The 14,598-nt window shown below is 37.3% G+C and overlaps 1 protein-coding gene across 13 annotated transcripts in view; it reads left to right on the top strand.

Moving 5' to 3' along the window:
- Positions 1–14,598, top strand: part of LOC117429727 (autism susceptibility gene 2 protein-like) — a 287,630-nt gene that overhangs the window by 166,053 nt on the left and 106,979 nt on the right. For all 13 annotated transcript variants that reach the window (XM_034903122.2, XM_058998109.1, XM_034903118.2 and 10 more), the window contains one exon: positions 12,861–12,890. In XM_034903122.2, the coding sequence (XP_034759013.2) occupies positions 12,861–12,890 (30 nt within the window). The remainder of the gene's footprint in view (positions 1–12,860; positions 12,891–14,598) is intronic.

Here is a 14,598-nt window from a genome sequence, read left to right as displayed (position 1 = left end):
TAATGCGCAAAAGGGTGTATTGTGAAGCATGAAATTAAATGAATTTGATTTAAGGCAAACCATTGTTTACATATGTATGGGAGCCAGGTTTTTACTGGAATGTGTTATATTTTTTTTTTATATTAAAAACAGAAAGAAAAATATTAAATGGCATTGACTGTGAAATTTAAGCTTTATTATTCTGGCTACGTCATTTTTTTTTTTTTTTTTTAATTAAACATAATGTAAGTTTGAGTCAATCTCTTTATTGAACATGTTTCATTATTTTAAATTACTTCCCAGAGGCAGACAGACACACTCCCATTTGGTGGAAGCACTGCTACTAATTGAAATAATACTTGTGCTATCCCACATGGTATAATCTTTGTTTCTTTTAAAAGGGGCACAAAGCTTTCTCAGTGAGCTTTTGAAAATGAAAGGTCATAAGTGTGTTTTACCCGATACCTGCTTCTATGCAATGACATGTGCTGCAAGGAACTAGTCAGTAGTCAATAGCCAGTTAAATACATTACATTTTCTAAACACACACACACATTATATATACTGTATTCTGTGTTTTTTTATATATAATGCAAATGCTATTTAAAATACAGTTTGTTGCATCATACAGTAGACAAAGTACATTAATGTCTAGAAGTTGACAACATTGTATTATTTATTACAATAATTAGTAGTAAACTTTCAATCTGTATAAACTACAGGAGTTTAAAGCTTTATTATTTACAGTTCCTGCACGACCCCTGTAAGAGAATAAGAGTGTGCCACATGTAGTTAATAAACACAAACGTCTTAATAAACAGCTTCACCTTGGAACAGCTGTGCAAACCCACCGGAAGCATCAGCTCGTCAAAATGACGTCCAGATTTGAAATTATTATGAAGAGATGGATCAAACGTTTTCAAAATTCTAGAATAGAATTGAGGTACACATTTAATATGATTCAGAGAAATTCATCAAACCATTTACTAATTAAAATAAATAAACCACACCCTATGGCACATAAAAGGGGAAGTCATTCCATCTCTGTTGTTTGGTGACATTGATAAGTCAGCTCTGTGTGTGTGTGTGTGTGGTTGTTGTTCTTAGTATTATTTATTTATTTATTTATTTATGTGATTTATGCTAGTTTTCCACATGTGATTTTTTTTTAATGCATGAGTTTAAAAGCTCTATAACTGCCTGTGTGATCCAGCCTAGCTTGTTTCTACAGTGGGAAAGATGCTTGCTTGCAGAGCAGCCCGTTTGCAGTTTGCATAGATTTTTTAGATAGATTACATAAGAATGCGAATTTTACATTTTGTACATAGTAGGATTCCCCCTCCTAGTATTCTGTGACTTGTCTAAATGTGTGATACTAAGATGCATTTTCTGTTTACTGATAATCCATGACACTCTATGCATCCAAACAGACAGATTCCTGGACACCTTCCTCTACTGCTATGTGATAACCATTAACGAAGAGCGATGTCACTTTAACCTCTCAGCTGTTAGGCTTTTCGCAGCGGACTGATCCTTTTTTTAATTGAACACTTGTGTAACCAGCATCTTAAGGATTAAATTAGATTTCAGTAATTCGCCTTCATCAACTTGGATGAAAAGAATGGGCATTTGTGAAAGCTCCGGGGATAAAATGGAAGCGAATTGTGAGATGTAGAGCAGTTAATTTAATGTTCTGAGGAAAAGGGAATGCTATTTAGTGCAGTAAATAAATTATTTTAACAGTAAGCATGAGTTGCTTTTAATTTCATTGAACTGAGCATCTGGCCTAAATTCATGAAGTGAATTTAAACAAACTCAGTTTCATAATGATGTACTGTATGAATGAACACTTTATTTTTAGGGCTGTGTTAGTAGAAATTGCATCTCTTACCAATTATACCAATTTGAGACTATTGACAAAACAAATACAAATTGAAAAGCAAGAAAACAGTTAGCTTGCCCAACTGCAGAGTAAAACAAAAATCAAACTGACCACATTTCAAAATGGTTAATGTGAGCTTAGCCGTTTACTATGACCTGAATGACTTCTCCAGCCATTCAGTTGACCTGTCCCTATTAATAAATGGCAATTGTGCTGTATTGTAGCGGTTTCATCACCCCAGATAAAGCAGCTGTTGCCACGGCAGCCTCTCTTAGATCTGTTTACTGTCATTACGTCACAACATCACTTCCTCCTTCAGCCAAACCTTTTAGCAGAGGAAAAATAGCCTCACTCCCATGTAAACAACAGAGAGTAAATTTAAATTATTTGTCCCAAATTATAATTCACCAAGAAAGACCTTTGTACAAGGAAACCAGAGTACCACACGGAATGTAAATTCAGATTTTTCTTTCATGGCTTTAATTATTAAAGATAGAGTTTTTAAGTGTGTGGTATTTATAATTGCACTTGCCTAAGGAAAAGATGCCTAATGAGACGACTGGACGTTGGGGGTTAAAATATGTTAGTAAGCATTATTTCATAGTTGTATTTGCCTCAAGTTTTATTTTATAAACAATTCTAATGCTTTCTGTTGGCAATATTGCACAAAAAAGGATGGAAAAGTGTGTACCATATATTATGTTGTCAACTTAAAAGACCACAAAAAAAGCACCATCATGCAATTGTGGAACAGTTGATGATTTGTATAAACAACTCTCTTTTTTCCCTTTGTCTTTCTTTTGAAAGTTGGGTTCATTTTACAGTAGTGCAGGTTAAGAGAGCTCCCCACAGGGAGCGGGTGCATCTTAACATTCCCCAGCTTGAGAGAAGCCCTGACACATCTCACAGCATTCATACGTGGAGCTCTGTGATACGGAAAGGAAAACAGATTTTTCTGTCATCCTGTCATCAGCAAAAGCTTTACACTGAGTTGAGATGACAAACTCTAAAGCAGCTTCAGAGCCGAGCATGTCTAAAATCTCCCTAGCGTCAAATATATATATATATATATATATATATATATATATATATATATATATATATATATATATATATATATATTTCAAGATAGGAGTGCCGAGTACTTTGTGATGCTCTATTAACAAGATTCTTTGACACACTTGAGTGGTTGAAAGAAAGCCATATTTATTTCTAGACACTGCTAGGGAAGAAAGCCATATTTATTTCTAGACACTGCTAGGGAAGAAATTATTATTTTATACTGCAGTTCAAGTCAAACTTTCTTAAAATGAAATAAAACACCAATTTTTTTTTCAAAGCTAACAATTAATAGTTTTTCCATCTTCATTATTTTTTTTTCCTTTCCCCTCTTGCTAACATTGCTTACTGTATTGTATCATCCTGCGCTTCTCCCTATAGCGTCCGAAACCCAACATGCGGTAATAAAAATCACAAAGAAAACCCAGCCCTGATGGAATCAAGAAAACCCAACAAAGATACAACAGTAAAGCAGAAACTAGCAATGGCAAACACTTACTGTTAACGTTATATTGTTATACTGTAATATTTTTTTTAAGAATCCTTATTTGAATGCAGTGCTTTTATCACTGTTTTCACATTAAACTAAAAAGTATGAAATTAGGTTTTGCATGTTGTTTTTCATTGTATGCATGTTATGTAGTAATGTGTTGTTTTATTATAAAGCTGAATCTCTTATTTGTATCTTTCAATAGAACAATTAGAAATGATGGAAATCACTTTCTTTGTGGTTTTTCTTTTTTTTTTTCTTAACTGCCCAGATACTTTTGTCTGCGACTGTAGGCCATGAACGAGCCATTTAAAAGTGTATTAAAACAGAGAAGCCAAGTGCTTGTGAATAGTTAAACAGTAATGCCATTGGGGGGCTGGCTGTCATAAAAGAAAAAAGCTTGGGGACTGCATCTGACTAATATGGATAATTCATATTTGCATTTGACCTAGATTAGAAGCAGCATCACTAGATAAAGCCTTCTGTAATAATAAATACACCAAGATAAATAATAAATACACACCAAGCTTCATTTTAATGGAAAGATTACTTGCTGGATTTTGTTTTCCAAAATAGCTTCAAGATGGTGCTCTCAAGTCAGCTTTGAAATGTAGATGCAGTGGTTGGTCTTCGCACAGTTGGCAGGGCCACACCAGCACGAAAGGAACCTTTCTAGCTAACTGAAGCCCAAGACTTCTTTATTCTCGCACACAGATGCATATTAATCAGGCGTTCTAAACTACAGTTAATGACGAAGAAAATTCCCTAATAAAAACTTGATGTGATGGGCAATGACTCAGCCTGTCATCTGAGACAATGGAAGTTAGTGTGCCGTCATGTGTGCAGGACTAGTGATTAGAAGGAGAGCGATTGGCACAAGCGTACGCTGCACAGTCTGCTGCTAAATGAACGCTCACTCCAACTTTAGTAAAGGACCAAAAATGGAAGCACAACACACTATACAACTGATATGTATTATATAAATATAAGGTCACTTAACAAACCTATGTGGCAGGTGTCCATCCATTTGTGGCCATTTGTTCTGTTGGTAAGTTGAGTTAAAGTTGGGATACTAATAGATGTGGTAGAGTTTTGTACACTGTATACACAGTTTTGTTTAGTTAGAAGGCCTGTGCAGTTTAATATTTCCAGTGGTGCACAAAATACAGTACTAACTGGCTAGGGGAGAATATGTGATTTATAAATAAGAATCCAATGAAATAAAGATGGCAACTCACTTCAATGCTAATATTGGATGTGCACGCTGTAATTAAAATGCACAGGAAAATGATGCATCCCCTGGGATATTCTGTAATGGTATAAACAATGGAATCTGATGTATTTAATTGTTTTAAAGAATCTTCCATTAATCTTTAATTAATCCAGCATCTGCTTCTGGCCCCCAAAAGGCACTTCTTTTATAGGGTATAAAAGGGGCACAGATGGGAAACCTTAGCAGTGAAAAAATCAATAAGGAAGACGAAAGATACAATTGAAATCATGTCTTCTGTATATGAACATTGTGAGCCCAGAGGCATGTTTTTTTTTTAGTGTGTTTCAGAAATGATAAGGTGAGATGCCTCATTGGTTTTAGACATTAAGTTTGGTGCTAAAAGCCCAGTTGGAGCTGGTGTAACAAATGGATTTTACCCTCCGCTAAAAAACGCTGAACCCCCTCCGTGCCCGGCTAAACTCCAGAGAGCAGCAGAACACAAAGACGCCCTCCGGCACCATCTGTCTGTGCCAAGCTCCACTCCGGGCGCTGCCTCACATCTGTTGAGCAAAGAGGCAAAACTGACAAGTTATTTTAAAGCAGTACTTTCCACACCTCCCCAGTGCATTAACCCTTTCCAGAGAGACGTTTTCCAAAGCTATCCTGTGAGAACTGTTAGTGGTGTACAGTAGAAGACTAAGCCTGGTCGAAGACACGTGTACTACTTCTCAATCCCTATACAATTTCATGGTGTTTCCAAACACTCTGCGTGGTTCTGGGTTCCGTTGCTCTAATGTTAAGTTACTATCATTATTCTCTAAATCTACCTTTACCTGGCTTTGAGCTGCTTTGAGCTTGTGTGGAAAATCCACAGCCTAAAAGCATATTTGAATGAATGAGTGATAATAACTCAAAATTGGAACAAAAGAGCCCAGAACTACTCAGAATGGTTTCAAACATCATAGAAGAAAAAAAAAAAGAGCAATTAAAAATCACATTTTAAGCTACCTACTCTAAGGACTTTTATTGCAATTACTTGTCTAAATAAAAATATATTGTGCAAGTAGCCACCAACTAGTTAGTAAATTGTGTTCCATTATGATCTAATTGTTGAACCAATGTAGTGTATTATCTAGAAATTTAGATGCACCCTGGCTGTAATACACCAGACTTAAAACCTGGCTTGAGCCTCCCTGGAGTCTTGCACTTGGCCGATACAGTAGACACCAGCCTTATGTCACAATGTGTGACTTAATGAACCCCCCGAAGCAAATTATTCCATTTTCTCATTTCATAAATGAGACAGCTGAGCATCAAACAGATGCTATTAAAATTGGATGGTGATGTCATCACTCCAAACATTTTAATTGCCCTCCTTAATGGAATACTAAAACTCATGTAAGAAAACTTTTTTTTCATTAAGTTGTAAAATATCAAGAGGATTATCAAACAAGACACTTGTTTAAATGTGTGTGGGTTTTTTTTCCTCCAAAATAATGGAAAACATTACTTAGGAAAAAGGCATGGATTACATAAAAAATGTGTTTTCAATATGGTACTTCCATTAAGAAATTTAATGAAACTGGGAAGTCACGAAAAGTACAGTTTTCATTCAAATTTCCACACCAAATAGGGATCAAAAAAGTGAACGATTGGTTCTTATCCAGGAGAATGTTTTAGGAAGAGCAGCTGGTGGTACTCTGATATCCTTAAAACAGGATTTTCATGTCTGGCTGTCTGGCATAAAAGCAGATGCATTATAATTGCACAGCGGTTGTGCTTCCAACAGCCATGGTATAACATGCATGCAGGATTCAGATGTGTGTTGGTGTTTGGATGATCACATTCTGAGGACGGATAACACAAAAACTAAGAAAAGCTACACTCTGTGAAATATCCTTTTCATTAACTAGATTAGCATGTCCATCCACTGGCTACAGTCCATAGTTTAATGTCCCAGCTTATACCGCCAAAGTATGTGGTTTGATCATATTCTGTCCTTTAACACAGGGGAGTGTAAAAATGAAGAAAGTAGCTGATTGTATGCTTTGTCTGGGAAAGCAATAGAGAACTTACAAGATTCATACATCATCCTGCTTTAATTTTATTTGATGAAAGCTGATTACAGTAGTACTAAAACAAAACTTCGTTAAATATTTCGAACAAATGTTAAAACAAAAAGGCTTTTGTATTGTGTAGATATAAATGCATTCAGTATATGCCCATCTATACGTTATATAACTCCATATCTTAATACCAGTTCACCTCTGTAAATTTACACAGCATTTCTGCAAGTTGCAGATATGTCCTTAAATGTTTAAACATGGACTCTGTAGGGCTCCCGAGTGACGCATCCAGTAAAGGCGCTCTGTGGAGTGCAAGATGCGCCTTATAACCTGGAGATCGCTGGTTCGTATCCAGACTATGTCATTTACTGACCGTGACCGGGAGTTCCCAGGGGGCGGCGCACAATTGGCCGAGCACCGCATGGGTAGGGAGGGCAGGATAATCCTCGGTTCACCGCGCACCAGCGACTCCTGTGGCCGATGGGGCGCCTGCGGGTCTGCTGTGGAGCCACTCAGATCTGTGTTGTCCTCTGGCACTACAGGTCTGATGGCTTCGCTGTAGACCTGCAGTGCGAAAAAAGACAGCTTAGCAGGGCACGTTCCGGAGGACATGTGTGTCTACCACCATTTAGCTAAGTCAGCGCGGGGGTTGTAGCGGTGGACCGAGATTGATACATACAATTGGCGATTCCAAATTAGGAAAAAATGGGGTAAAAAAATCCATTGGTGACTACTAAATTAGAAAAAAATAAAACATGGACTTTGTGTTGTATAGTGGCAGTCAGTTTTGCGGCATGTAGTATTTAAAATGCAGATTGTTTCAGTTATAAGAAGGAAGACTAAAAGAAAATAATAGTTAAACTTGCAGGCAGTTCAGTTTCCCAGCATTGTGAGAATGAACAGATCTCACACAGTGATGATTTGAAATAAGTTTTCTGGCTTTTTAATAATGTGCCAAAGCAGGCTCAGCGGTAGGCCAGCGGGCATTGTATTCTATTTTCTGTGAAAGCAGTCGGCCCAGCAGACCCTAGCTAATGCATGCAGGCCCTCCTCGCTGCTGGAGGAGACAGATTCCAAGATGGCAATCAAGGTTTGATTTGCCAACACATTTCCAATGATTAAAATGTAATTAGCACAACTGAGCACCTCCTCCCCAGCTAATTTGAATGCATGCTGTGACAGGCAGGCAGCCGGCTGCGCCTCGCCCCAGCAGCAGATGGAAGCAAAGGCAGCGGGAGAGGAAAACCATTTTGCGAAGCGACTGTTCACATCAGAAAACCATCAGGACGCACAGCTTTTAGAAAGCCCTTGACGGCAACACATCAAATTGGCACTGTCAGATCTGACCCTGGCAATAGCTGCCATCCTTCATACTGTCCCACACTCACTGGAAAGCAATCTGCAGACTTAACTCTTTCCATTCTTGTTAAAAAACAACTACTAAAAAAAAAACCAAACACATATTTGGCAGACAGTGTTACCTAGTGAGTTCTGGGAGACTTTTAAAATATACTGCAGTATTTATTTTGGACAACATTGTATTGCAGAACTACTACCTTTTGTGCAATACAATGCTAGTATTCTGGGAATTGTGTAAAGTTACTACTACAAAATATCCTGTTATATGGGGCTGTTACGTCTTTCAGTAAAGCACACAGCAGGACTGTGGAAAGCTATGCCAGAGGTCTCACCCTACCTAACTTTGGGAGGTCAGATTCTGAGATAAGCAAGCCTTTCTGTAGCACTTCTGGGTACTGGTGATCAAAGAGATAGATAGAAGTATAGATTACCAGGCACACATGTAAGTTATTGTTGAAAAAGGCATGATCACATTACATAAACCTTCCTTGTGTCAAACATGTTAAGAAATGTTAACGTACTTGTCCAAGGTCTGAGCCCTCTCCCTTGACACTGCAGCACTGCTCCTGTAAGATTACTTTTCTTAACTTTCATGTTTTGTAACAGTGCACAGTATGTGTGATTTAGTATGCCCTTTGACGAGGATGCAGATTGACTTGTTTATGGTGCCTAATTGTGAGTTTGGGAGCATGGAAACATCTCAAATATCTGGGTGGATAACCAGCTTTTCTAACTGTGGTCCGTATTGTAGTTTTTTAGGAAATGGAGATGGTAGGAGTTTACTATACACCGCCGCACAATCACATGGGTCTTTACTTGTCTGTCTGTTTGTTGATATCTTTCCCTGCTGGATGTACCACAAGGGACATGTTTTAGCTCTAACTAGAAAGTGGACATTTTGAAATATTGTACCTGTTGGGATTTTTGACACAGTGTAATTATTTCTCCCTGGCACTGGCTGAGGGAGACTGTTGTACATGTTGATTGCCAATTGCATCAGGCAGCAGCTGGGCAGATCGCTATTGGATAACTGATTCATTACATGGAAACTATTTTCTTAAACATATCGGTTTAACAAATCCAGGAAAGACAAAAAGGCCTAAGAGAGTATACTCGTAAGAGTACACACACTCTTCTTAGTAGAAACTGTGCTTGTAATATCTGGGCAGTAAACTGGTATACTCTGGTAATAGCTGAGGAGTATACAAGAGGTGCCTGTTGTATAAGACTGCTCAGTCATGCAACGTTATACACAGGTTGCTCATTATATTCCATATATAACGGTATTAAAATATTAGCATTTTGATACAGTATTTTGACAGCCTAAAGCAAAAGTGAATTTTGTCTGATGTTCGCAATGCCTATATTGTTATGGCTTATATCGTTCTGTTAATTACAATATTGCTTATGGCATACTTTATATATGTGTGTATATGTGTGTGTGTTGCGCAGAAATATTGGTTATTTTTCCTCATATTAAAATGTAGCATGTTTTGCTTTAGGCAGCAATTTCAGTGTAAATGTGTATATATATGTATGTATGTATGTATGTATGTATGTATGTGTATAAAAATAATGTGATATCTGTATAATGTGAAATAATGTATAATGTGATATGTTGTAACAATTGTAAGTCGCCCTGGATAAGGGCGTCTGCTAAGAAATAAATAATAAATATATATATATATATATATATATATATATATATATATATATATATATATATATATATATATATATATATATGTATATGTATGTGTGTATATATATATATATATATATATATATGTATATGTATATATATGTGTGTGTATGTGTGTGTGTGTGTGTATATATATATATATATATATATATATATATATATATATATATATATGAATATGTTTATAAAATGATATTATTATAATTTATAAGTTCAGAAATACATAAAATTCCTGCATGATTTCTATTCCTTTGTGGGAGGCAGGTCTGGGCATTTCCAAGTGAACTGATTAGCAGACAATGCATCATTAGTGTTGAAGAACTGTCGTTTCTATTGCCCACTAACATGGCAGTGCCCTGTACAAATTACTGTTGCAGTGATGTGTGATCAAAAGATCGGCATCTTCTGTCCAAACAACCTTATTATTCCGTGCCCATGTGTTGAACCAACATGGTGGTATAATTTAGAAATGATCATGTTACAAAACACTGTGTACTATACTAGAGATGCTATTGCACAAAGCTTCTGAACCAGTTTTGCTGCCAGTTTTTTTAAAAATTTATTTATTATGTGTAGCTTTTCTTATGGAGCACAACATTTATAAATGAGTGTGATTGCTTTGCTTTAAGGACATACAAATTGCTTGCCCTTGCCTGTCGAGCATGATCCTCGGGTTTTACTTTGCCCATTATGATGGCAATTTTTACTGTCGAAAAATTTGCATACCTCCTTTCTTGAAAAGTAATGACAGCAATTTATTTCTCTCGCTATTCTCGCTTTCTGAGCCTCTCATTTAGTGGCACCTGCAAAACCGACAGGCGCTGGGATGAGAAGTGAAAGAGAGCAGTTGATTAAATCATCATCAAGTCGAGCTGCAGAAAGTCAATTCTGCTTGCCGTCTACAATGATATCCTTTTATCTTAAAGTAATGAGCTATGACACTTCTGCATCGGGTAATGTGAGGAGTTCTATTAGCATGTTCCATTTGCTTCACAAGCAAGGGCAAGTCATTTCAGCGTGCTTATATCCCGGCAATCAAAGCAATTGGCTGCATAGGCAGGGAAGAGAGAGGGAAAAAAGTCTGGGGGGGGGGGGGGGGGTTTATGGATCACAACACAGTGGGGGGGGGGGGGGGGGGGATCATTCCTGGATTTTATTTTAACTCTTCAGTTGCTGACTGCCCCTATGCTGTTATGCTAGTCATGTTTTCCAAAGCAAAGTAATTGCTTTTCTTGTTGGCTTTTGGCAGACAAATGTGTGTACCTGTTTTCATTGTTTAAATCTCTCTCTCCTCTTATATATATATATGCAGAGTGTTTGTATCTAGTGTTTGTATCTATCAACATACATTCATATATATATATATTCAAAATTGTCATCTGGTTATTATAAAACATTTAAAGAAAAAAAAAAAAAAACAGGGAATACAAAGCATTTTTATGGTGACGAATGACTTTTTTGTATGGCTCCTGGCTTTTTATAAAGTATATTAAGAGACAGGAGCAGCGAGAGTGTTAGAAGTGTTTGCTCACTGCATTTATTGCCTTTGCATAATGAGCTGTTGGATCTGACCATCATTCGTCTCTGCCAGAGCTGGCTCTTAGGGCTCTGGAGGACAGAACTGTAAATTGGATGCCATGCTCCAGCTGAGCTTGCGGCAAAGTCCATGGGTCAGTGAGGGAATTCAGTGCCAGAAATTGAGCCGGTACCTTTGAGCTCAGTGGGGCCGCAGCTCAACAAAGGCTTAGATAGGAGCAGTGCTGGCCCAACTCACAGGGCTGTCAATCAACACAAACTGACAAGGAGAGGGTTTTTTAATCGGCGCACTTGTGTGCCGTTTCTTTTAATGGACTCCAATAACCAGTAGCTCCCAGTCCTCGGCCATATGCTTAACTTTAGAGACGAGATGCCTTTGGGTATGGAAGTAATGAGTTGATATCGAATTAAGTGGACCTTGAAATTGAAATTGGGAAGAATGACATTAACCCTTTTTTTTTATTCTAAACCTTTTTTTCTCACTCTTCTAAAACTTTGAGGAATCAGTAAGCTGAAGGCATTTGTGGTTTCTGATCTGCAGTAGGTTTTTGATTTGCCCCGGTCCAAAGGGGCTGTACTGAAAGCTCTGCTGCAGTTTACATTTAAGAATCGACTGTGCCGTGAAAGATCTCCCTGAACTCGACCTCTGTTACACTCTGATTAATCTTGTTTAGGACAAAACATATGTGGATTGTGGCATTTTTAAAGAAACAGTGGCTATAATATTTTGGTCTGGATGCCGGGGATGCATTGCCAGTGGTATGAAAATGTCTGTATGCCATCATTATTCTCTTTTAAAGAATGCTGAGCGATTTTATTTTTGTTCAGGACATTTAACCTCAAACCTGCTAGTGTAGTTGCGCTAATAACTTCCATATCCCGACATATCCTGTAACTTAACTGCTTTGATTTTCTTTAATTAAGACATGAGAAAATAAGCTGTTAAAGGGATTATTTTATATCGGCTCCATTTTCATTACCGGTATATTTTAATTATGACATGTTTTATATCCTGTTTATGTATATGATCTAGCATTCTCTGTGGTTTGTCTTTAGATCATTATTTACCATGCTTATTAACTATTCCAGCACAATAATATTTTTCTAGCCACTTCTAAATGCTGCATTTCTGGTTTGAAAATGCCCACTGTGCAGCTTTTATTTCCCTCCCCTTTTGGAACTGATTTTGATTTCTATTTGCTAACTCATAGTTGCAAGGGGGGAGGAAATTACAGTTGCACACCCCCAGTGGTCATTTCTAATATGAATGTTATTTAATAACAAATACAAATTCCAAATAGAATGAACATGCTGTATACTTTAGAAGGTTGTCTACTATTCTTATGCCATTTTTCCATCCATGCTATGAACCTAGTGTGTAAAACTATCACATTCGGGCCGCCTGCCGCCAGGTCCCTCTGCTGTCCATAGTTTGTAGACGGATGATACACAGAGTTCAAAGATTACCTTCCTGTATTTGTACCACGATTCTTCTGATTTCCAACACGGTGTAACGTTTTATGTAGCTAATGCCCTTGAAAATGAATTGACTGTGTTCTTCTTTTGCATTTCAGTGTGACACTGAGAGCGACCAAGACGAGAAGGTAGGATCTTATATTTCAAAATTATTTAAAATACTATCAGATTCCATAAATGTAGGTATGGATGTTGGTATGTATAATTTCCTGGACCGTGCTTCCATTGTAAAAACAAAACACTTAGCAAGCCTGAATCGAATCAGTTTCCATCCTGGTATTTTTAGATAAGGGGCACCAATCGTTGGGAATTGATGTGCTGGCAGAAGGGGGCTATGCATCTCAGATGATGATTTTCACACACAAGGCAATCTTTTATCTGTTGATTTGTGTTAGCAGTTGCTTATTATCCTGAATACAGGTGCAGCTGTGGGTTCAGGAGAGAATAACAAAGCAGGGAATTTGCAAAGAAGAAAAAAAACTGTGATAATTATATATTACATATTATTATACAGTACATGGTTGAAGACCAGTATCTTCCAGTCACTACTGTACAAAAAGAAAAACAAGATTGCTAATGAAATAGCTGGAATATAAACATGTGGGCAAAAAAATAAATAAAAAAAAGGGTAGGGATGGGGTTTGAGTTTTTCCAGCAGCATTTAGATCTAATGAGTGAGGTTAGAAAGTAAGGAAAGACTTTGCATGTTGCTGTGGGAATCGTCTTGAAATTATCTCTTTCAGAATAGGTTTGATTTCTTTTTAATGTGGGATGTCTGATTCGAGTAGCCTGTTCAGCACTAACAAAGACGCGGTGATTGGTGGACGACTCTTAGACGTCCCCAATTGACATATTCCAGCTAGATGGCCGTTTAATGATTATTTTGCTCATCGAAATGCAAGACAGAATGTTTGCGCTCTCGCTACGTTCATAACTTAAAGCACTCACGTTTATTGGACGTCAAACAAAATTGGCATTTCCTGTTGTACTTTGCACACCAGGGGCTAAAAAGTCTCAAAGTAATTTACTCCTTTTTGTTCTCCGTTATTAGTACAGATTCCAAATACTTCATGCCTTGGTCACAGCAAGGGACATACTGTTTTACACAATCGGTGAGATTTGTCTAATCTTTAATAACTGGGTCAACTTCTTGCATATGTTTATAACACACTATGAAATAACCGTAGTCGAAGATTTAGCCTTTACATAAAGCAAGTTAAGAAGATATATAATCCTGAGCCTGTACAGCAGTCCAGAATAAAGTAAATCCATATACAACATTTTCACACTCGTTATTCTGAGAAACGGCCGTCCTCACTGTCCAAGAGAATATCGTGGTTTGATAAATTGACAGTTTTCTAATGTACAGTCCGCAAACCTGCCAGTTGCCTGGATTTAGTTCAGACAAATTCCTTTCCTGCTATGCAGTCGCTGGGCGCTGGTTGCATTTCATGTGCCGTACCAAGATGTGTGCATTTCAGATAATATATCATAGCAGGGGCTGTTTTATAATAAGGCTTGAGTGAGTTGATGTCCCTTTAAAAAAACAAATGTCAAATACTTTGTGTCCTGTCTCTCGTATGGAACATTAGGACACAGCAACTTACAGCCGCTGGGGTTTGTTCCAATGATCTAAACCGTGGCAGATCTAAATACAACCATCAATTTAAATAATTTAAAGACAGTGGTGCAAATGTAATGTTTAACCAGATCCATATACATTTATTTACACTGACTAGATCTTACTATATGATGTAAGTTGTGGGTGCCCTGCGTTGTAAGTGTAACCTTAAAGGCTACTCTGCTAGTTAGGTGAAATAAATATATTAAATATCA

This window comes from Acipenser ruthenus, chromosome 24 (genome assembly GCF_902713425.1).
Source record: "Acipenser ruthenus chromosome 24, fAciRut3.2 maternal haplotype, whole genome shotgun sequence".
NCBI lineage: Eukaryota > Metazoa > Chordata > Actinopteri > Acipenseriformes > Acipenseridae > Acipenser > Acipenser ruthenus.
This window is presented reverse-complemented; position numbering and strand designations above follow the sequence as displayed.